This window comes from Semicossyphus pulcher, unplaced genomic scaffold (assembly GCF_022749685.1).
Source record: "Semicossyphus pulcher isolate SPU_LCO1_2020_fin unplaced genomic scaffold, fSemPul1.0.p SCAF_9, whole genome shotgun sequence".
NCBI classification, from domain to species: domain Eukaryota; kingdom Metazoa; phylum Chordata; class Actinopteri; order Labriformes; family Labridae; genus Semicossyphus; species Semicossyphus pulcher.
The window spans coordinates 16,862,063-16,886,072 of NW_027211770.1; the positions used below are offsets into that span (position 1 = coordinate 16,862,063).

The 24,010-nt window shown below is 41.7% G+C and overlaps 2 protein-coding genes across 3 annotated transcripts in view; one reads left to right on the forward strand and one right to left on the reverse strand.

Moving 5' to 3' along the window:
- The window catches only part of fhod3b (formin homology 2 domain containing 3b), an 87,315-nt gene extending 69,276 nt beyond the window's left edge, over nt 1-18,039 (reverse strand). For both annotated transcript variants that reach the window (XM_069655791.1, XM_069655790.1), the window contains exons 1-3: nt 17,875-18,039; nt 11,618-11,724; nt 5,039-5,103 (exon numbers count right to left, since the gene is read on the reverse strand). In XM_069655791.1, the coding sequence (XP_069511892.1) occupies nt 5,039-5,103; nt 11,618-11,724; nt 17,875-18,039 (337 nt within the window). The remainder of the gene's footprint in view (nt 1-5,038; nt 5,104-11,617; nt 11,725-17,874) is intronic.
- Nucleotides 18,040-20,128: 2,089 nt separating this feature from the next.
- Nucleotides 20,129-23,993, forward strand: slc6a19b (solute carrier family 6 member 19b). Its single transcript, XM_069655707.1, has 12 exons — nt 20,129-20,327; nt 21,176-21,316; nt 21,398-21,535; nt 21,638-21,819; nt 21,904-22,014; nt 22,155-22,267; nt 22,362-22,490; nt 22,597-22,753; nt 22,868-23,072; nt 23,152-23,311; nt 23,542-23,704; nt 23,799-23,993. Exons 1-12 carry the CDS (start codon nt 20,129-20,131, stop codon nt 23,991-23,993), a joined length of 1,893 nt encoding a protein of 630 aa, XP_069511808.1.
- The last annotated feature ends 17 nt before the right edge of the window (nt 23,994-24,010 follow it).

Consider the following 24,010-nt stretch of genomic DNA (forward strand, 5'->3'; position numbering starts at 1 on the left):
ATGTTGTTTCTGTTTTGTTTAGTTCTTTACTGTTGCCTATAAATGAAGCATTAACCTAAGCCGTGCAGTTATCTCTCCACATGTGGGCTCGTGGCCAAACAGAGTAAATAAAACCTGAGTGAGAGAAAGTGTGAGCTGAGTGATACCATCGAACCTTCTGCTCGTCTACTCCTGCTATCAGCTGCGATTTAAAAAAGCACGACCTGCACTCCGCTCACTTTTCTCGCTGAGATGTTTGCGGCCTCACATTTCTCCTCTTTGGCACGATAGTGTTTAGGTTGGCCTCCTGGGGGTGACTCTAAGTCCGTGATCCCATTTTGGGGTCTGCTTGCAGGAAGTCAAAGAAAAGAAAGAGGGAGGATATTTGATCTTCCCATGTGTCTCATGGATGCATGTGCTGATATGAACGTTTTTAATTATTCCTCGCTTACTTGGAACTCTCGCAGAAACATGACGAGATATTTGATGTGATTGCTTTAATATGACTCCAAAGTGTGGTTTAGTGCTGATCATGTGATCCAAATCAAAGATGCCTTTTGACAGAGCTATAACATTAAAAGAATGTCAAACTAATGTATTAATAGATTGCAGAACTGGATATGAGCCATAACCTTTGGTACGTTTAACTCTCTTCTCTCTGTATAAAATGAAAGCAGACGTTTTTTTTTTTTACAGGCAGGTTAAATACAGGAATTGTTTTTTTTACGTGTGTTCACAAAACCTCGGATGTCTTAATGCAGGTCTGGCAGAGTGTGTGGAAAAGAGAAGCACTGCGGTTAGGAGCACCACCATAACCCGCAGGTGATCTTATCGTCTCACGTTGATGTGTGACATCCCACACACACAAACACATACAGTACACACACACACACACATAATTATACATTAATTAGAAAAGTAAACACAGCAAGGACCACACTTAAGAGTGTATATTTCCATGCAACTAACTTTGCTTGTTAGCTGCCAGGAACTCATCATCCTACACGGTCTGCAGGGAGATAATCGCACAGAATTTACTGCTCATCTTCTTCCATCCTAGCAACCACAGAGTTTGCAGTTGTCAACCTGAAGATCAAAACTACCAATTTAAAAAAATTACAGCGCAGAAAAAAGGAACGCGAGTGAAATGCGGGCGCAATGAATCATGCGCTGAGCCAGGATTATGAGAGGTTGTAAAACACAAGGCGGATAATCCACTGAGAATGTGTCACCTCTGATTACAGCTGTCACTCCTCGGCTGGGATCAATGTGTCGACAGATGAACCAGCTTTTAAAGGGAATGCCGACAAAGTTGTTATTTTTACATTTGTGAATACTTGCCTTGGACTAAAAGAAATCTCCTACTGATCTCTAATGGGGGTCTGATATACGGCTGGGCTCAACACAAAATGATTTGCAAAAGCACGACAGAGTCCAAACTCATCCTCAGGAGATCAAGCAGAACTTTATGGATTCCAGTTGACATCAAATGTTGGCCGAGCTTTGCACAAAGGTCATTAATTGCTGGGGGAGAAGCTTCTGACTGCACATCTGTATGAACTCAAGAAAAGATTGTTTGGAGTCTTAACCAGCAAAAAGCTGGTGGTGATTACAAAACATGTGACATTTGTTCGTTTTAACTCATTTAAAAAAAATCTGCAGACCACATTTAAGTCTCGCTCTGTCTTTGTCCCTGTCGTCAAACTCTCATACCATCACCTCACGGCAACTCGGCCAGTCTGAGGAACAAAAACGACAGTGAAGAAGAGATCATACTGTACTTGTGGACAACACTAAAATAAGCACAAGAGCGCTTTAATCAGGCCCTCGCTACCACATCTAGTCCGCCGACAACAATAACAGCCTGACAATTTAGACAGGCTGTGGCCAAGGCTAACACGCAGAGAGAGACGAGCGGGGTTTATTTTCACGATCCCGGGATGTAGTGCCGGTCAAGCAAATATAAACAAAGCCTCACCACTGCTGGGTTCCTAATGATGAAAAAACATCCATTTAAAAGCCATTTTCTTTTTCCTTACAGAAGGACTAATGCAGACATCAAGTTATACTGTAAGACATGCATGCAGAGAAATATACAAGGGGCTCCATACTGTCTTGATACGTCTTCTCTTTTTGCATTTAAGCTCCAGGACAGCTTTTACTGAAAGCTTCACAGGACAAGTGTTACCTGAACACTTTATCTGAATCACCAGGGCCTCATTTGACAACACCTACAGATAAATATTTTAGTACACAAAGAGCCGGGACTGCTCCGCCGTGCAATAACAATAAATCACCGTGCCAGAGGTGGATCGGTAAAAAGCAGCTTCATGAACCATTAGCATTCTGGTTGCACTCTTTCCTTCCTCCACCGACCCTGCTGCAAAGATTTCCTGCCTGGTCCACACAGAGCCATATGTATGCGAGAGCTAATGCCTGAGATTAGGCAGGCACGGATTAAATCTTCCTGTGGTTCATGACACAGGCACACTGACACACAGACACACATACACGCTAGCCCTGTGATGTGTACATTTGGAGAAACCCCAAAACCAAAGGACATAAACACAGTTATGTACTACTTCATTAAGACTTAAAATACATGCGATGGGTTTTCCAAATCAGTGTTTAATGACACAGACTACATGCATGACTGTGACCAACTCATCACTCATGTTAATGGAGGGGGGGGCCTCTGGGATAAACAAAGTATCCTGACATCATGGGTGTGCTGATTTAGCATTCTGTCTTGAGGTGGGAGATTTTATTGAAAACAAATCAAGTAATGTTTGATTCAAATAAAACAAGATTGGTGCAGTTATTCAAGCTTGTCAGGTTTATATAAAAGGAGCTTTTCATAAGGACTTCCAGAGATTCAGAAAACAACACTCTGATGCCCCAGTACATTTTTAACTGGCTATTCTCCAAAGGCAATTTATTCTTTTTTCAGTGCATAACAACCCTCATTATAAAAAGACAAAAGAGTAAGGTCATATTAGTGACAATAACACCTAAAGAACACTGCGCCATTTGTCTTCGACGACTAACGAATTATCTCCTGTGTGGAGCAGCAAAATCACCCAGTAATTCTGCACCCATGGGGCTACGAGGTAAGCCCTCAAGTCAGATAAAATTAGGCTCAAATGTCTGGACGAGTTACAGTAACAGTGACCACCTCGGCAGTGGGACATAAATCAGCTAGCCGCGCGGGCAGTCACTGAGAGAGAGGCTGGAGAAGGGCAACAGGTGGCTGTCAACTTAGAGAGAAAGAGGGTCATCATCCACTTAGAGAAGAGCAGCGAGTCTGTCTGCCGCTCCCCAGGTTACCGCTAAGCTGAGCAAAGCAGCAGCAGGAGGAGAGGAGGAGGTGAAGCCAGTTCAGAGGAGTGTGCGGACTAGGTTCGGCTTAATATTCACAAGTAGAGCCACATTCAGAGCTGTTACATCAGGCCAAGACTGGAAAGGTTTGAAAGGTTTTAAAGCCCAGCTCCAGTCATGTTTTAAGACATATAAAATGCTCTGCTTGAAATAATAAATTGTGTCTGATATGTTTTGTCTGATAAATATGTTTAATTACCTTTTAAAAGTCCTCCCAAGGCATCTCCTCCGTCCCAAAAACAAAACACGTCTCTGCCATCGTTTAGTGGCAACTTGTTGAAACGTAGCTAGCTTGAAATGTAGTAATTAGCAGTAGTAACGTTAACGTTTGTAGTCAGTAGTGAGTTCGCAAAAATGACGATGGCTCGCGCATCTCCAAAGTGGTTGCCATACATTGCACATAATGATATTAATACCGTCACCCTGTCCATTAACGGGATTGGCTCCTTAGGTTTGTGACATCACAAACCCTGCAAATCTGAAAACGTGATGTTCAGCCTGTCCTTGGTACACTGCAGTTTAAAAGCAGACAGGCCCAGCCATGGAGATGAGTGTTGTCCCTGATATGTCTTGTAGCACATGACAAACACCACATGGAGATGTTTACAAGGTTAAACACTGGATTTTCACTGGAGGGAGTCTTAAAAGTCAGAGAGCTTCAGTATTATTAACTATAAATAAGTTTGAACAGACTGCTAATATAACATAAATCTTATTTCTCATGTGAGCTGCCATGACGGAACAAGCTAAGAAAGATCCACTCTGGAGTTTCCACACTCCTGTATCAGACGTCATGCATCGGCAGGAAGAATAAATAACCTGAGACAACCAGCACAGATAGTTCTCAGATCATAGTGACTTCATTCACATGAAAAATGTCTGGGCCTTTGGTTCACTTCTGTTGCATTAGAGAAAAACGACCAAATACTGACGATTTACAGCCTAATAGCTTTTCCAGGCATCGGGTTATTTTTACACTTAAAGCCAGTAGAGGAGGCAATGTGTGTGTGAGTGTGAGAACGTGTGCTTCTCCACGTTCTGCTACTGACAGCCATAGTGTTCTCTGCTAACAAACCCTACTTTACAAGGGCGTCTGCATTTGTTTCTTACTCTAAACAAGGTGGTAAAATGATTATCACCTATTTATCAGTTACGTCTTTCTAGAAAGATGCAGAAAAAGTGAGCCTAAAACCGCTGAATCTAAAGGAGTACAATGGAGTTAATAAAAGCTTAGGTGGTTAGCATCCTCAGCTTAATCAAAAGCCAACCTCAGATAAGCTCAGTCAGTGTGAATGTGTTCGCACGCATGTCTCGTGCTGGCGTGATGCATATGTTTTCACTCAGCTCTTTGTGCTAGTTCCCTCACATGACTCAAAGACACCAGGAGGCCCCATAAAACAAAGTGACAGAACACAGTAAGTCCAACAACATAAAGTGTTTTCAGTCCCCCCTCTGTGTTCGCGCTCCGTTTTTCAGAGTGTTGAAATGCAGTTAATTCTCTCTCAAATTAAGATTCTAGGCTGTTTCCCAAAACTGCCACTGTGCAAGCTCAACAGGGACCTCCATTAAACCATCCACCAGTAATAGAGGTAATTAAAGCTCCTACCTCACTGGTGATAGAGACACAGGGAAGACAATTTAGAGTAAGATGTGACACACAACAATACAGCGTTTGACTCACCGATGCAGGCATGAACTCTGACGGAGAGCTGTGTACGTAGGATAACGCTGTGCTTCTTGCCTCTGCTGTGAAGAAAAAAAGACAAATAAAGAGAAAGAGAAATGTTATTTGGACATAAAGCCATGTGAGACTTGTGTGTGCTTTTGTATGTGCGAGTGGGATGACATAAACACAAATGTATCAAGATAAAGAAGCAGAATACCTCTCTGAATCTAACCCTATCTTTGTGCAAGGGGCAGGCAAGTGCAGACAAGAAAATACAGCTACTGTGCAAAGGAATACAATGATCTTTTTCCTTTAACAAATTATACTGTTCAGTCTCCAATATTTGCAGTTTGGACACAACAGGTTTCAGAGCAGAGCAGGGGAAAGGTCTCCAAAGGTAAAATGAAGGATGGGAGCATCTCAGAGGTCAGCTCCGCCCCCTGTGTTAATGGAGATATGCCAAGACCCTATCACCGTCCTGTCAGCTGCTGACAATGTCTGAATGACAGTCCAAAACAAAGACAACAACAATGCAGCCCGCTTCTATTCAATGGTGAAAGTGAATGTGAGAGCAGTGTAGTTTGTGTTCGCACAAAGGACAACTTGGCAAGTTAGAAGTCTGCTTTATAATCTGTGTGCAAAGTTTCATGCAAAATCTACCTACAAGATATATTTTGCTTCATCTCTGAGGACTTCCTTACACTGTCTGTTGCAGTTGAAGATGGAAATATTTAGAAATTATATACATTCATTTTAAATAAAGGCTCACTTTCTGCATTATGGCCTGTGTCCACCAACAATTTTCAGTACAAAACGAATGTGCTTCAGCGTTTTCAACATGCAAAAATGCTCTCGACGTCAGCTGTTTATAGTCGCAGCGCTCACAGCATTCTCGGTTAAAAATAGGTCAACTCTTGGAACACTGCGCGCTCATCAATGTCACATCTCCCTCACCGACCAATCAAAATCAAGACGGGACAGGTATTTAGATATCAACTTTGCTAACAACAATGGAGGAGGAGAAGCCAATCCTTTTTTATTGAGGGTACAATTTCCAGGTGTAGAGCTGCTGCTAACGCCAGGACACGAGTCCTTTCCATTGTTTTTATGTTTTATTTGTTAAAGTTCCGTGATTAAAAGCAAATATTAAGCATACAGAGCAATTTAAAACAGACTTCGCTACCAAGGGAAGCAGAAGTGCTGCGATACAATTTTGGTGTCCTAGCAATAGTAAGCGTTGGTGGGAAACCCTCTGAAATTGAGACTGTGGGCGCTGCCAGCGCGAAAAAAATGCTGTTAGTGGACACAGGCCATTAGTCTGCATTTATGACAGTAGGACAGTGAGGCAGGATTGCTTTGCTGATGCCGTGCTGGTTGTTGATGTTTTAATAGTTTGGGGACAATAATGGAGCTCTATGGCTTTGGTTGCACAGTCAAGACTTATTGATGATAAGAAAAATGTAGAATATTGTCAGCCTTTTTCTTTAAGTGTTGTTCATTATCCAACATATCTGCCTGTGTTTGCATCCCAAATGTGAACCAACCTACAGTTGATGGTTTTCTTGATGTCTAAATTCATTTGAAAGATAAAGCACATTCCTATCCCGTGTTTTGGTAGCGGGGCCCACCGGTTTTTGAATCACAGATTGAGCCTTTAACCTCCCGACTACATAAAGAAGCATACAAACAAACCCTGTAGATACAACTGTAGACAAGAGCACAGCAGGTAGAGTTGCTCAACAACCCCCCTCTCCTAATTCGGCTCTCTGACAAATGGGCTTTTATGCCGTCTGTACAAAGGCTGTGTGATTGTTCAGGCTGGTGCAGTGCCAGCAACAGACTGCTGCTGTTAGTGACAATCAGGCAGTCTGACACAGAGAGGGAAAGTGTATCAGATAGTATTAATGTGTCACCATAAACAAGCAGCGTTACTTAAGAACAGCTCCACACATCCAGACACATCTTTCCTGCCCCGACCAGTCAGTGAGAGGCTGCACCAACATGCACATGAGCAGATTACATGGCAGAGGGGGGTCTGTAAATGCTCCCTGTTTTATCAAATATAATATCCATCAAAAAGCAGAGGCGACACAGGAGCAACATCTGTCAACATGGACCCTCGCTGGTGAGAGGAGACGGCAAACGGGAACTTAATCCTCTGTGATGCTGCGGAGGCAAGCGGGTAACCAGAGCCATTTTGTCACGAACGTCTGCTTTCTCTCTGCCGGGCTGCAACAGGATCCCTGTGCTTAACCAGGACCTGAGGCAACGCAGGCCAACGTGCTCATTATCAAATTAAACAAACGTGCATGGAATATAAGTGAGGTTTCCAGACCCCCCTTCAACAATTAAACGCGAAAATTGGACCCTCCCACAGACAGTGGTGCAGGCTGGTGAAGAAGGGCGGGGCGCAAAGTTACAGAAATAATCAGAACTATGAAGAAAGTCAGCAGAAGAACAAACTGGCATCATGTTGGGATTTATACCTTCTTAATTCTCTTTTGCTTTTATCCTCCTCTTTGCCAGAATGTTCTGGTTTCTTCCACTGGTGGTACTGTATAATTAACTTAAGCTCAAATGAAATAAATCTGACTCATCATGTGCAACATCATGCTGTTTTGCTACCATTTAAATGTCCTAGAAACGACTAAACTTGGACAATCCTTTTTACCTGAGTTTAACTTCATGCTCATTGCCCTACTGAGCAAAATTAGACGGCTTTTTAAAAGAAATAAATGGAAACATGTGCCTATTTCATCCACTTTGTACATGAAAAGAATCAGTGCTCATAAATCTTTTACCTAACAGCATAAATCTGATATTCATCATCATCACTCAGCCTATCAAACGTTACAAACAGGAACGCAGCTGTGGAAACAAAACAGCCATACCTGCCAATAAGATCATACCCCACATTATTTTCTCCTCCATTCGCCTCCATTCTCCCATCACCGCTCTGCTGAGCAGCACCCTCATAAAGCTCCGTCTTAATCTTAAGAAGCAGAGCAGCAGCAACCGGACGGGTTGACGCCCGCCAGCTCCATGCTCTCTGGCTTTATCTACGGGAGCATTACTGGCACTGTTTATAAAACAACACAAAATGTGTACCCGCAGAATTGGAGCACACATACATGGGATACAATGAAGCCAGAATTTCTCCTCGAAAGGCCAATTAATGCCAGACAGGAAGGCCCCACAGAGGTCGACTGACTCAGCACTCAGGAGACTCCTGCATCGGTATCTTTGGAGGGACCCGCAGTGCCCAAGTGGGCTGAAGAATCATTTCCACCGACCAGGTCTTAAACTCACGCACAATCAACAAGCTCTTCTATTCCCTCAGTAATACCTGCAAACTGCTCGGCAAACACAGAGGAACAACTGCTGTTTTATGTCCTTCCTTGAAGTTTAAGCTGAACTGTGTTTGAGAATTCCTCTGGTTCTTTTCAAATGTGCTTTTTCACCTCAAATAAAAATCTCATGTGCTGCGAGCGTCTGCGAATCGATGTCCAAGTGGGTCAGAAAAAAATGAAAACAATGAAAGCGGAGCTGTCCTCAGAGAGATGAAAGGATATGATCAGAAAGGCTGAATAGTTGAGGCGTACAAAACAAGAACAGTTGGATTTTAAGATGCCGCGCTTCTAAGTGGTTGTCGAACACATCAAGAACACTCAATAAAACCAAGAAGGGCATATTCAGCACAAAACTGTTGGCTTTGTGTGTACCAGGTTAGAGAAACGCTAAAAAAGTGTCTTCTTTTGTGCTGTGTGTCTGCTCCACATTTCACATGCTGAATCAATTATGGAGTCAATAACTGGACTTCATGTTATCTTCTAAAAACGAGCCAGGGAATACGTCCTTGAGGACTTACGACTTTGCTAATCATCTGCCAATCAATGTCAGATTTGAGCAAAAAGCAACACCAAGCCTGACACATAACTTCAAAGTTCAGCTCAATAGGACACTTTTTCTGTTCACCTGAATCATTAAAACAGGCTCGCTCTCTTCAATCCATGTAATCCACCGAAATATGCAAGGGCTGTAAACGTCTGTAAGCACATGTCGGGACATCTGATCCCAACTACGTCCCCCGTACTCCATCAGGAAACTGTGTGTATGGGGGTCAATCAATCTATCACAGCTACAAACCTTCATGACACACTGACTAGCTAAAACAGCGCAGATCCGTCTGAACACATGTCTGGCTCGTTTGGTGAGTCTATAACTTGAAGTGAGACTGTATCAGGATGGGACAGGGGGATTTATGAGTCACAATCTCCTATAGTCGAGCTTCAAACACGGTGTGGAAGTGATTATGGCCCTTAAGCTCCCATGACATGGATATCTCCTGGCTCTGCCGTGCTCTGTCAGAGGATCATACTTTAATCTGTTTGTAAAGACACTAGGTATGACACAGGCGCCTCAGGAATGTAACCTGTCATTAATATCAATTACAGATGGATCCAATGGCCAATGATCAGGGGAGTTGAGGAACTCAGGAAGGCGGTATACGAAAATATTACTGCTCTTTTTCCTAACGTGGCTCGGCTTTAAGGAAAAAGAACAATTTTGCTTGTTAACGAGAGTAAGTGCAGCGGCGTTACTTTGACATCAACTTGTAAAACAAAGAAAAAAACTGTGAAATAGTGAAATTCATTTCTGCTGGTTAAACGTGTTGAAGTTGGAGGCTGCTGTTGACAGATCGTATGCAGTAAAAGGAGGCTGAAAACTAAAATAAAATGGAACAAGTAAAGGTGAAATGCCCCATCAGACCTTTTATAAGCTCAATAATCATCAAATCAACAACAGCGAGCAGTGGGGGGTGTAATCCTGGGCACATCAGCACCATAAAAAGCCAGCGAGCAGAACTGCCCTATTTTCACAAAATAATTGGCTAACCACCTTCACCCCCAGCCTCCTCAGACAACACTGTGTGGGTTTAATGACACACATCCATACCAGCCCGTGCCAGCTGGCACCACGCGGGCCCCTGGCAGGCTCGGTCTTCGACGAGAGAAGAAGTGGACCACTTTAACCTCACAGCTCTCAATAACCTCCCATAAGCTCCTAACTATTTCAGATGGAGCTGGGAAAGGACGGCACTCTTGACGTCCAATAGAAACACCAAGAGTGCAGCTTATGAGTTCCAAGTTAGACAAATAAATCCATACATGTTTGTGGTCCAGCCGACCAGGAACTCTAATGCCAACCTTTAGTTCGTGATCATCTAAAGTGGGCCAACGTATGAATGATATATCAACATACCCTGCAGTACATGAAAAAACATATGGAGTCAATAAAGTAACTGGCCAAAGAACATGAAACAGAAAAGAAACTAACAGTTTTAAACCTTTCTCTTCTCTATCCAGGTCTACGAGTTACAGTAAGGCAAGTAAAAGCCTCATTTAACTACATATTAAAGGGGAATTATGCCGTTAAATCAGCTAAGCTGAGGGCTGTGAGGATGTGGGTGAGCAATTGTGTAATTGTTTGGCTACTTCTAATGAGAGCACTGAGGTAACATTCAATAGAGATGAAGGCGATTACTCATGAGACGCGTCTACACCTCGTAAGGGGCTTAGATGACCTCACTGCTGCCACTGGGCCAGGGAGGCCAGGTATTTTAAGTGACATGAATAGATGAGTGCCATGGAAAATCTGAGGTATTTATTCCTTTGTAACAAAGGCCACTAATGCCACCCCAGGACTGATAAAATATATCAAGGCCTTACCTTCCTACTATGTGTTTTTCCTTACACAGAACTAACAGCAACAGGTTACACTTGGTGATTTGATTCGGACATCCAGAGCTAAAGAGATTGATGATTGCCAATGAGGTTGTTATAAAATATTCTTTTGGCACTACAATCCCAAAGTGCTGAAAGAGCCCGACCCCTCAGCTCTTCCGACAGACCCCACCACCTCCTGAGAGCAGCTTTTGAGCAGGAGAGCTCGATTGGCTGAGGCCCGGAAAAAGGGAGTATTTCACTAATTCATCCTGGAGCGAAATGGGTATCATTATGATTCAAATCACTGTAATAGAATCAAATTAGGCAAAGGAATAAAGAAGGCAGGATATTAATATGTATCCACATAGCCAAGGATTTAAGAGCTGTATCTTTTTCCTCTTATCTGTCCAACATTTTTTATGTGTCTCTCTCTGGAAAAACAGTAATCACGCTGTACTGATTATCTGCTAGAGCAGGGAAATATTTTGGGTGTTTAATAGCCAGATTTCTGTACAGCAGGTACTCTTGAAAAAACATTTCTTTTTCTAGCTCAAAAGAGTCAATTTGACCACAATCTCTTCTAGCCTGGCAAGTAACTTACAGTACATTATCAACCTGCTTGGCACAGCCAGTCCCTCTTACGTTTCAATTTGAGCTGCTCTGCCACAAATGCATGTGTGCAAAGAATATATGACCAACTTTTATAGATGTATCTAACTATTTTTAAATGTTTAACCTTTGTGCAGTAATAGAGAATGCTTTTTATTTCAGATTGTAGTGTGCGTGCAAATGTTTGCCCCAGATATTGGTGAAAAGAGTGATAGCAAAGCTCAGAGAGAGACAAAGACGGAGGTGATTGTTATCTTACCCTCCTTCCTCCTGAAATCCCTCCAGTTCATCTCTCTGCTCTGCCAGGGTAGACTCCAGGTCCAGGTAGCTTCCATTATGGGACAGCTGAAGGGCACAGTCATCCGGCTGGAAGGGGAGAGGACACAGTTATACATTGTCTTCTAAAGAGCATGTCATGTTCACATACACAAAGTAAGTAGGAGATGCTTTGAAAGGCCTTCTGTAGCGAACACAGCTCCAGTCTGATCAGATCCCCATCCACGAGTTAGCTTAACAAGCTCAAATTGGACCTTCAGTGCCTTTTTACACGCTTGAACATGTATAATATCAAAGTTAGGCAACCTTTCCAAAGCTTTGAGACAGTCTATCTAGAAATTTAATTTTAAAAGATGTTTTCTGCCTGTGAAACAGCACAATGACTGTTCAATGTCTGTGTTTCAAGAAAAATGTGGGTTCATGACCACATGCTTACTAATCTTGACGGGGTAAGACTTTTATTCCTTAAATCCTTACCTCCGTTGCCAAAACAAAACTGCTCATTCATACTGCATCATGAACCAAATATAACAACTTTGCTCTTTATATGGGTCAATGGGCAAACGCAGAGAGTATTTGAGGTTTGTGTCTCGTCTGCAGTGGACCACAGACAGATATTTTATCAGCTCCTGTCAGCGCTCGAAAATGACAAGCAGGGCAAGGTTGAGGAGAAGTCATTCGAAGCAGCTTGGCCGTCTGGTGCCTCTTATCTCTTCGCTCTCCCTCCCTGATAAACTATCATCAGACGGGATGATGCTGCAGAGGACGTATGATTTGTCTGGTCCTGAATGGTTGTCATCAGCCGACTGTGGTCAAGGAGCAGAGGAATGAGACTGCCTGTTCACTTGTGTGGTTGACCTCCAAATTGGAGATATTAACCTATTTATATTCAGCGTCTGTCAGCTCTGCAGGACGGCGGCTCTGACGGTGAAGCAGAGGGCAGGAAGACAAACACCATTACAGGAGGCGGAGAGAGCGGCACTGCTCTACTCCATCAACAGCCAGGGTGTCTAAAACAACAGCATACTCAACTCTCTTTTAAGCCCACATGAAATGCTACGATATACTTAAATAAATTAGATTGTACATATCCCGGAACGCGTGTAAACATGTATGTAACATGTAAAACCATGTGTTTTCTGAATACGTTTTCTAAAGGCAGTTCAATTTCCTCCCGCATGCGACAGTAACTTAATTGAACGTGAAGGAAAGAGGCTGGGAAAGACATTATGGGTCAGATGGCTTTGATCTGTTAGGCCACTCTGTTTGTATTACTGCACTCCAGCACTCAAGGACTGTGTCATATTTGAGAACTGAAACAAAACATGTGGTTTGTAAGGATAACTTTCCCTCTTTCTTAAACTCCCTCTCTCTCTTTCTGTCTGAGCCGTCTTTTTTCCGATGCATTATGGTAAACCAAAAGATTATTGGTAATATAATAGTTGTAGATTTTATGAGGCTGAACATCTTCTTTTTGGGGACAAGAGACGAGGGGAAGCAGAAGGCAAATGCTTTAAACATAAAACTTAAATCACGCAGGAAATCCTATTGTTCCTAAGACTGTATTATGTTTTAGTTAAATGGTTGTTGGTGTTCTTAAAGCGAGGCAGACTGAGGGATCGAAAAAGACAGCGAGACAGAAAGGGAGCCAGGTAGACAGAGGAGACGGATAAACAAAACTACACTGTACACAGGCAGAGCAGGGAGGCAAGTGCTTCTCCAGATTACAGGACAGATTCTGGACTCAAAGCAAGGCAAAGTATTTTTATGCCTATGCACTGACATGCCTTTCAAAATAATGGGTGTGACAGTAATAGGAAATGTAGCATGAAGGAGAAGACAACCTAAATCATATATGCTGACCAGTGGCTGGGCCCGAAACTACCTGTGAGAAACTGAAGCAAACCGAGGGAGACTTATTTTTACTGTCCAACCAGGAGGCAGGAGTGGTTATCCCAAATGTTCATGGATTACTTTTGTTTTTTTGGATTAACTTTTCACTTCCTGTTTTCACTTGGTCATACCTTTGGTGTTAATCAGTAATAGAGCTGTTGTTTGGCACTTGCCAGTGATTCCTTCCAAATTTAACCATCTGGAACCATTTTCATTTGAAGAAGTCGGAATTTTTTTAGTCAACAATCTTTAGTTTGTCTCCTCAGGGTGCCCCCGATCATTGCTTATTGTGACTATCTAATTCTTCTTCTATTTATTTCAAATTCAATGCTGCTGCTTTGTCTGTAAAAATAAACACTGCTTTTAATAGAGACAAAAACTAAGATATTTTGCAAGGGTGAAAGCTTTCATAAACTGGGTACAAATGCTCATCTTACCAATGAAAATACAATTTATCGTGACAGTTCAGCGCATTCATTTTGTATCATTTTGCATTCGTTTTAACATTTTATAGTTCTAAATTATACTTCATGTAATTTTGAAGTTTGTGGATTTGATGAAAGGGCAAAAAAAAAAAAAGGTTTGTTCCCTTTCAGCTTCACGCTCTGTATCAAAACCTGAAATAGACAAAACATTTGGCTGAATTTGCGGCAGTAACCAGTAATTAGCCAACTGTGGTACCGAGAAATGCATTTCCCCTCACAACGTTCTGACTCATTGACCAAAAGCAACAAAACCCAGAAAAGTCAAAGTAAACAACACAAGTCTGCCATTAATCAATCCCAATCTGTACATCAATTCACTAATTCATGTACCAAACATCCAACCACTGTTACTTAAAGTTTCGTTATCAACCTGGATTAGCCTACTGTTTATGTCTTGCCATGTATAATGGTGCCAAGTTGATGCGCCTAAATGGTCCATAAATCCAGGAAGAGCACTAACAGATTAATAGTGGCAGAGGCGTCTTTAGCTGTCCCCCGCCCAGGACTTGAACCCACGGTGGCCCTGCGATGGCCAAGTCCAGAGACGTAACCACAAGTGCTCTGCTCACACACTGAGGTCTGGCCTCTCCCTTCAACCACCATACTGTGGTGCACTGACCAGGGAGGCAGTTAAAGCAGAAAGGACTAAAAATAAACACCATGCAGTTTTCCAATTAAAAACTGCTATCTCACTCCAAACTTCTTCAAACTTCCTCTCTTTAAAATTCGGGAAAGACATCTGGAATGAGATTGTGTATAGTGTGTGAAAGTTACACATTTGAAACCCAATAGCTTTACAATAACATAAGTGTCCTTGTGTTAGCCATCCTTACACATTTTTGTCTGTAAACTGCACCATGAGACACCTACTAAATCAAACAAAAGGAATTATAGTCAGCCACTTTAGAAGCTTAAAATTCTTTGATAACGGTGAGGTTGGTATTTGTGGTCTAGCTCAGATGGAAGATGATTTGTAACATATTAAAACACACTTAATGCATGGAAGAGAACCACAACAGTAATCTCAAATTTCTGTCAAGCATGCAGAGGATGAGTCTACGTCCACAGATGCTGCATTCTTCTGAATAGGAGCCCTGTGCTGAGACAGACAGCCCTCCAGAGTCCAGAGACCGGCAAAACCTCAACTCTGCATAACAATGTGTAAAAGAATTCAAAGGAGCTCTGACAGGCATGAAGAAGGAACCTGTATTTTACAGCATTTAGCATAACTTCTCATTATGGAGCTCTGTAATTTCTTTTGGGGGGGGAAAAATGCAGGAAAACAACCGGCCGAAAAAATTGGTGAAGTGAGAGTCCATTCTCCAAGAGTTAGCCACATTTTCCCTCCCTTAGAGTCTGCCTTGGAATTTGATGCCAGGCTTCAAGGCTGCCAGGCCAAGAACTACAAAACATTGATGGAAAAGAAAGCAAGCGAAGGACTATTGATCTATTGACTTGTGTTGACATCACTGGCAGATTTTAGAAGAACTCCAGGACATTTTGAATAGCCTGTGCACTCCTTCATCAGACAAGGATAATAGATTATTTATGGCAATATCAAAAGAGTCAGGTTGTGGCTAGATATACTCTCCATCCACAGAAGCAGTAGAAACGTTTGTTAATGGATGAGATCCCACAGCTAAGTATAATGGTTTATTGAATATTGGTCTTTATTGTTGCTCTGACAAAGCCGTTTCTGATACACAACAAATATTTAAGGTTTAAATCTTTATTGATGTAAAATATAAACCCTGGTCATAATGGCTTTAGATGTCTGAACCAAACATCAAAGCAGTTACTCCTAATTAATGCTAGACTCTTATCCGATATGCCATCCCAGGTACAAACCAATCCACAACCCAAGTATAGACAACAACTACACACACTTGAACAGAATTCCCTCTTGAGACTGCGGACTGAAACTGACAGGCACAGCCCAGAGAAAGCATATGCTAGCTGTTTTGACTCCCTCGGCACCATGTGTTGGCAGCATGCTATTTATACCAGAGTGACCTGCGCCATAGAGACAGACAGAGCTGGAAGACAACAGGTTTGTTGTCAAGGGTATTTACAGGGTCACACCAAAGTCTCTTCTGGGGGTGCAAATTGGAGAATTAATCTCTCAAATGTGGTGACAGAAAGGAGTCATCCACCTGAATGTTATTCTTTCATGAAAAGCACAAGGGCTGCTTCGTTCTTAGATCTAACCACCAACACTCATGTGACCAAATCTCCCAAAGCAGGCGCTGCAGAGCTTACAGCTGGTACTCCCTCTCTGTCTAGTTTGCGGTCCGGCTGGCCTCCTGCTAAACTGGGACCAGTCGACTGTGCAAAGTACATCAGCTCTTTGTTTGTGTTTTTAATTCTCCCCGCTTCCCGCTTCTCTCTCAAACAGAGAAAAAAAGTGTTCCCATCCCATCCTGCTGGTCAGACTCAGCGGGCTTCAGAATGAGAGCCAGGCTTGTGGTGATCCACAGCATCCTGAGGCTCCTATGACTTATCTTACCAACTCTACTCAAACAAGATGGAGAACCATTGATCTGACAGAATGAAGAAAGACCCTAATTAACTTTCTATTTACTCGACTACCCAACCAGACTGAGATGAATGCTCAATAAAACACTCAACCTCAGATACTATGGCCCCTGTGCTTTGTTTGAATTTAAAGGTCAGTCAGTGAGATGCCTTTGACAATGTGTTTTGCTGCAAAAGGTCTAATCATTAGAAACTGGACTTTCTCATGAGATATAACCTTCAGAGTTCTCTGAAATAACAAAAAAACATCAAGACACTGGGGTTCAGGTTTACATTATTTGTCTTCTTTTGGAAAACCTAAACTGGACCACCTTACAAAGGGGAACATTCAGGTATTTTGAACTGCTCATAACTGTCTGGCTGTGGTGGAATTGGGAAAGGATCACATCTGCAACCAAAACAATCCAAAAATCCATTCTGCTTTGGCTAAATAAAATATTCCCAAATGGCAAGATGTTGAACAAAAATGTGATGAAAAACTGTAATATGTTTATGTCTGGGTGAAAAAGTTGCTTTGAGATCAGATGGTTGCAAATTCAAATCCCCAGATCTGGGACAAACCGGGAAGGGGAATTACGCTCTTCCATCCCTCAACAGCTGACCAACTGGACATATGACCCCACCTACTCTAATTGGTCCTGTGTGGCAACAATACCACAAGTAGTTTCCAAAATTGCCTTGATGGATAAAAGCTTGCCTATTCATAACCAAAATGGAAACTACCTTTCTGCATCTCTCTCAGAGTTAACACAATAACCTGATTGAAAGTTGAGGGAATAATCAAGAAGGAAAATATTAATACACATATTATAACAGCTTTGTATTGTCTGTTTCCTCATTTGTTTAGTTTCTATTACATAACAGGACACAACATAACAGGCACAAAACTTGTCCTAATGTTGAGATGTCTCCTCAAGTCTTGCAAATGAATACTCAGATAAGCAGGTTAAACTGAAGGGGATTATTGTTGTTTGCGAGGTAAACATTAACAGATGCCTCCCTCCCCTCAGCACATTAATGGTTGTTGTCCACTCCAATATCATCTAAATCCACCAACTATTCTGTAATGTCACACCAAAGCATTGCACTGTGCATGCAATAAATCTTTGGCATGTTGATGCTCCACCAGCAGCATCCCCCATCAGCAAACTGGATCAAGTCACTGACTCAATGAACGGTCCATTAGGTTTGTTTTGAAGTAACCCCATCAACATGTTCAAGCTAATTATTAATTTAGCATTCTGTGGGTGCTAACTTTTCACTAAGCCCATTTAAAGCAACATGGATATAACTTAAACAAGAGATTAAGAAAAAAGTGTGTCCATACCTTTTGCGGGGCTTTAAGCAGCCTGTGGACTCCAGCAATCTGATTTATCAGAGGAATATCTTCCCTGAAGGTGTACAAAGGTGGTCTGGTGGGCTCGGGGAAATTGGTGCTGTTAAATGGATCAGTATCATCTAAGAACTGTACCCTGCATATTAACGTGGCCATGATGTATCCATGCAAGGCGATATGAGAGATTGAAAATAGTGGATGCGACACCACAGCCTCTGACAGACAGGCAGCCCCCCGGGGAAGCGAACTACCGGCAGGTCCTCTGCAGTAGCACGATTCTGCACCCTCTGTTATCCTTGGGGTTTCTCCATTCGCTTCACGCAGCGCAGAGGACTCAGGACAGTGAAGTTAAGATCCAGGGCTCCTCGTAGAGCGATACGGTTAGTCAGAGCGGTGCGGGAATGAGCGGGGCGGCAGTATCCAAGGGCATTGCGGGCGTATGAGGTGCTGAGGCAGACTGCGGACGGGACTGCTACACTTGGCGCCTGGTCTGCGAGAGCGATGGGAAGAGGCTCCCTCCTCAAGCACAAACTCTGCCAGCGGACGCAGCAGCCAGACCTCAGCCGGCCGACACAGCTCATGTTACAGGCGCAATGGCGGCCTCTAGTGGCGAGTGTAAGAAGTTTACACACGCCGACACAAAACTGCACTGAGCCAAGCAATGACTCAGCTATACAACTCACGATGCAATTAGTGAAGAAGTATGTATACAACTAACATTCGGTCTGTACTTTATGAAACAAGCAATTTGATTGGACGAGAGGCATTCCATGTGCGTGGAGTACAACAGGGACCTTAATTAACGCCACATATTTAACGTTACAGCAAACGGTCTGCCCAGACAGATGAAGCTGGTACCTCGAGTTACAATTGCCATCAAAGTAACTTGTCATTGGACTCACTGGTTTGCATGATAAATTAAAACATATGCTACATATAGGTAAAGTACAAAATAACAAGTTGTGGGTGCGAAGGATTATTTTTTTTGTATTGGTTCATCCATTTAAAGTCAAGTTGCGTTACTAGTTTTGTTGGTGGAGCAAAATGAATGATTGAATTGACAAAAATAATAGCTGTTGTGTATTACTATTAACAACAATATGCTGCTTATAGAGCTGTTGTATAAAAGCAATATAACACGCCAGGTCGTGGCAGGGCACGGCTGTCTTTCAGGCCTGAGACCACAGGCTTCGCCGAACATAATCACAGTGTGCTGATATTCAGTACAACAGCGCTCACTCACGTGATATTGCAAAGCTCACCATAATGTAGTTTGAAGCAGATATAAGGACATGCTTGAGTGTAAATTAATGTACTTGTAGAAAAAACAATGGATTGTCTCCTTTTTTGAAGTAATCAACAACAGTTACTCATGAATGATTAACAATACAGTGGCTTGCAAAACTAAAGTTCAAAGTGTTTCAATAAGTATCGTGTTGCAACAGGCCGCTAGTAGCTTTCTTTGCATTTCAATGTGGCATATTTCCTTTTGTTAGTATTTTTAATTGTTACTCTGGACATACATCTTCATTTTGAGTCCTTAAAGAATTAAGCTTAGAAGATTTATATGTTGTAGTTAATAAAATATACACAGGAATATAAAATCTTTAAGATGTTCTGTTTGAATATGAACTGTTAAGTATTTTTCACGTATATTAAGTATTTATTTAAAAATATGTCCTCCATCTCTATGACAAATGTGAAAACACAATCAGCTGACTATGGCATTTAAGAATTTCTTGTCTAACTATTGTTTCTATAGTCAAAAATTAACCATCAGCGTTCTTTCATCACATGCGTTTTTATCTATCATTAAAGCCAGTGTTTTTAATCATTTATTAATTTTGAATTGACTAGTAACCTATGTATCCTAGGAGAAGTTAGAGAAGATATTTGACAAATATATTACGCAAAAGTAATCACCAAACCATTTGCATGGTGTTGTTTTATATCTTTTATGCTTTTTTAACTGATGATGCCTGAGACTCATTTGACCATAATGAGTGACCTCAGTGCCCCGACTTACTTCATCAGATAAGAATAAGATAAGATTCTTGTTAACTGGCATGTGTGTTCCTGCTCAGCATTCACACCACCAACTGATGCTTTTTGACGCCCATGCCTGGTCAATCTATAACAGAGGTCCAGTACATAGTTAGATATCACGTTGTGAGCCTCAATTTACATTCCAGCAGTGTACAGTGCGCTTATTGTATCACCACAATACTACAGTGTTTGACACATCATGAAGTTACAGTTCCCCAATCCCGGACTGGAGGACAGGATATTGTCCCATCAGCAGCTGGACGATCTGGAGAAGGAAGAGGCTGGAGACAGACCAAAATGGGACAACAAGGCGCAGTACATGCTGACATGTGTGGGGTTTTGTGTGGGACTTGGAAATGTTTGGCGTTTCCCCTATCTGTGTCAGAGTCATGGAGGAGGCAAGTGAAGCTTTCATTGTTTACTGCCATTAATCCATATTACTATTAAGATTCTGTATGACTTTTAAAAACTCAACAACTTTCAATAACTGTGTTTGAGCAGAAGCAAAATCATTCATTCCTCAATGTAGCCAATCCAGATTTACAGCAAAGTAAAGGAACATTAGGAGTTCTAGGTTTACGTATTTGTCTAAATATATTAAAGATTAACTGTGTAAAAAGAAACCAAGCAGGCATAGCACAGTTTGGGGAACTCATAGATTTTATATTTACAAACTAGCTTGACTCAATTTTCCACCATGGGACAGACTCATTTGAACTGAAGTAAATGTCATTTCACTGCAGTTCTGGATCACTGCATGACGATGAGGTCTATAAAATAGTTACTTAATAAAAAATATCCCAACACCACTAATTCGGTAACAACCACTTCTTTACACAATGGATAAAACAGCTGATTTCAGGAGCTGTCATATTATAATCAGCAGTGTTGGCTTAAGACTGTGGTTTATGACTGATCTGTTCAGATAAGAAATGTGATGTCCTCTGAGTAATAGGATTTTCTTGTAAAGTTCTTAGTGCAAAGGTTTGAATGGGTTGTAGATTACATAATAAAACTATGTACATTAACAATCTCTGCATGTGCTCACGTGTATCCCGAAGACTCATATAAAATTGGAATCTATACATAGTTTCTGTTGAATATATTATTTTTGTCTCATTTTTAACACAGCACGTGTCTAAAGAACAGTTTAGGATGTGTGCACTTATAAAAAAAATAACTAAATTGGGGGATTTATGATTGCAATGACACTATAAAGTATATAACATTCTTTTATTTTCTCCAGGTGCATTCATGATACCATTTCTGATCCTGCTGGTTCTTGAAGGAATCCCTCTTTTGCATCTTGAGTTTGCCATTGGTCAACGTTTAAGAAGAGGCAGTTTGGGAGTGTGGTCTACAGTTCATCCATATTTGACTGGCATTGGTAAGAAAACAGTTTGCATAATGCTTTTTCAACAACTAGTTGGGAACGTGCCTTTAAAGAAACTCTTTTCAAACTCTGCAGGTATTGCATCCATGTGTGTTTCTCTGACGATCAGTCTCTACTACAACACCATCATCGCCTGGATCATGTGGTATTTCTTCAACTCATTTCAAGAGCCTCTGCCTTGGAGTCAATGTCCCATTAATGCAAATTCAACAGGTAGCGCTACAGCAGATAATACTGCACTTACACAGAAATTTAAACGAAGTAAGAAGCTGCTGATTTTGGCCAAGTGACACCCATTGATGTCAATTGTTTCAGGCTTTATCTCAGAGTGTGAGAGGAGCTCCCCTGTGGATTACTTCTGGTACAGGGAGACCCTGAACACCACTCCATCAATGGAGGAGGATGGTGGTCTACAGTGGTGGATAGTAGTGTGTCATATATGTGCGTGGTCAGTCCTCTATGTCTGTGTTATTCGGGGCATTGAGACCACAGGGAAGGTACAGCACATTGCACACTATAGTAAGAGAGAAGATATTAATTTGGCTATACAATATCTATATGACTACTTTATTTCCCCCTAGGCCGTGTATGTGACTTCAACCCTTCCCTATGTGGTGCTGACAATATTTCTGATCAGAGGATTGACCCTTAAAGGCTCTTTGAACGGAATAAAGTTTCTCTTCACACCAGATGTAAGTTTCACTTTCTAACTTTGTTTTGGAAACCATATTCGTCTTACTTTAGACAGCAAATCACAATTAGGAGGTACTATACGACCATATGAGAGCAATAACAGCTGGTTCTTAATTGTCTTCTTTACTAATTTTTCCAGTTAACAGAGCTGGCAAAGCCAACAACATGGCTTGATGCGGGTGCTCAAGTGTTCTATTCTTTCTCTCTGGCTTTTGGTGGACTCATTTCCTTCTCCAGCTACAACTCAGTGCAGTAAGTTCAGATGTTTTGTTTTAAACGACCTAAATCAATTGTATTTAAAGCCATTTGCACTTTTCCCTGAATAAAAATGTTTTTTCTTCTTAAGTAACAATTGTGAACAGGATGCAGTGATCATCTCCGTCATCAACGGTCTTACCTCAGTGTTTGCTGCAACCGTCATTTACACCATTATTGGCTTCAGAGCAACGGAGAGATTTGACAACTGTCTCGCTGGGTATAATATGTTTTGTTTTTTTACGTTGTAGCTGCTATATCTTTTTTTCACCAGCAATACACAAAATGAGAAAACCCTTTTAAACCTGACAAATGTTGTGTTTCAGAAACATCCTAGCATTACTTAATGAGTTCAATCTTGCTGAGGGCGACATCACAGACAGCAACTACGATCAGGCTTATGGTCGTCTCAATGAAACCTTCCCTGAGGTTATTCAAGGGCTGAATCTACAGTCCTGCAACTTAGATACTTTTCTCAGTGAGGTAAGACTTCAGCAGGTCTGTCTTAAATTATTAAAGCACCAGCAAAGCAGCTTCCATTTAGAGGAAAAATCAACTACTGTTTAATTTCAAATGAACTTTGTGTTTTGGGCCTAGGGAGTTGAAGGAACAGGGTTAGCCTTCATTGTGTTCACTGAGGCTATCACCAAGATGCCCGTCTCACCTGTGTGGTCCGTCCTGTTCTTCATCATGCTCTTCTGTCTGGGCCTGTCGTCTATGTTTGGCAACATTGAGGGAGTTCTAGTGCCACTGCAAGACCTCAAAGTGTTCCCAAAGACATGGCCAAAAGAGGCTATCACTGGTAAGTCCCACACTCATGCTCTCATTTTTCATTAGAAAGGGTGTTTGGTCAATTTAATCAATTCTTCGCTCTCTTTCAGGTCTAACGTGTGTAATCTGCTGTCTGGTGGGGCTGATATTTGTCCAAGGATCTGGCAACTACTGGCTTTCACTCTTTGACACCTATGGGGGATCCATCCCTCTGCTAGTTGTTGCATTCTGCGAGATGGTCTCAGTGGTTTACATATATGGGATAGACAGGTGATATCAAAATACAATGACTGTATTAATCTCTTTAAAAATCATTTGTCTGAGTGTTTAAAGTCTGCTTTTCTTTTGATGCTGTGTGATGAAGCTAGGAGGCCATAATGTAGTAAAAAAATAAGTTGTGCCACTCAAAAGATACGACTTAATTAAGTGGGGGTTGTTTGCTGTTCTGTTATTTTGTCTACATACTCTTATTAATGCAGTGTGTGTCTCCGTCCTCCTAGGTTCAATGATGACATTGAGTTCATGATCGGACACAAACCCAACATCTTCTGGCAGGCATCATGGAGGGTCATCAGCCCGCTCATCATGTTTTTCATCTTGATCTTTTACTTCATCACTAAAGTTTCTGAAAAGATTTTTTACAAAGCCTGGGATGTTGAATCGGTAAATAAGAACAGATCTCCCTACACTTCTCATAAAACATGTACTGTTATATACCATTATCAACCACAATTATCTTGTCTCTTTGTGTTTGCAGGAGAACTTCCCCACACTGGAGGAAAAGCCATATCCAGTGTGGGTCTATGTGGTCATCTTTGTACTGGCAGGGATTCCCAGTCTTGCTGTACCTCTAGTTGCTGTCTGGAAATGTTTTAGGTCAAAGAGAAAGAATGGCTCTCATCTCTCTGACAAGATTCAAATGAACGATGAGACCAAACACTCCCAAGCCTAGTATCGGGATTCCTGATT

What these genes read in the sequence shown, in the direction of transcription:
- slc6a19b (XM_069655707.1), top strand. Translation starts at nt 20,129, where the DNA reads ATGAAGTTACAGTTCCCCAATCCCGGACTGGAGGACAGGATATTGTCC. An exon ending in GTGTCAGAGTCATGGAGGAG is followed by an intron (nt 20,328 to 21,175) that starts GCAAGTGAAGCT and finishes TATTTTCTCCAG; the next exon opens with GTGCATTCATGATACCATTT. An exon ending in TCCATATTTGACTGGCATTG is followed by an intron (nt 21,317 to 21,397) that starts GTAAGAAAACAG and finishes CAAACTCTGCAG; the next exon opens with GTATTGCATCCATGTGTGTT.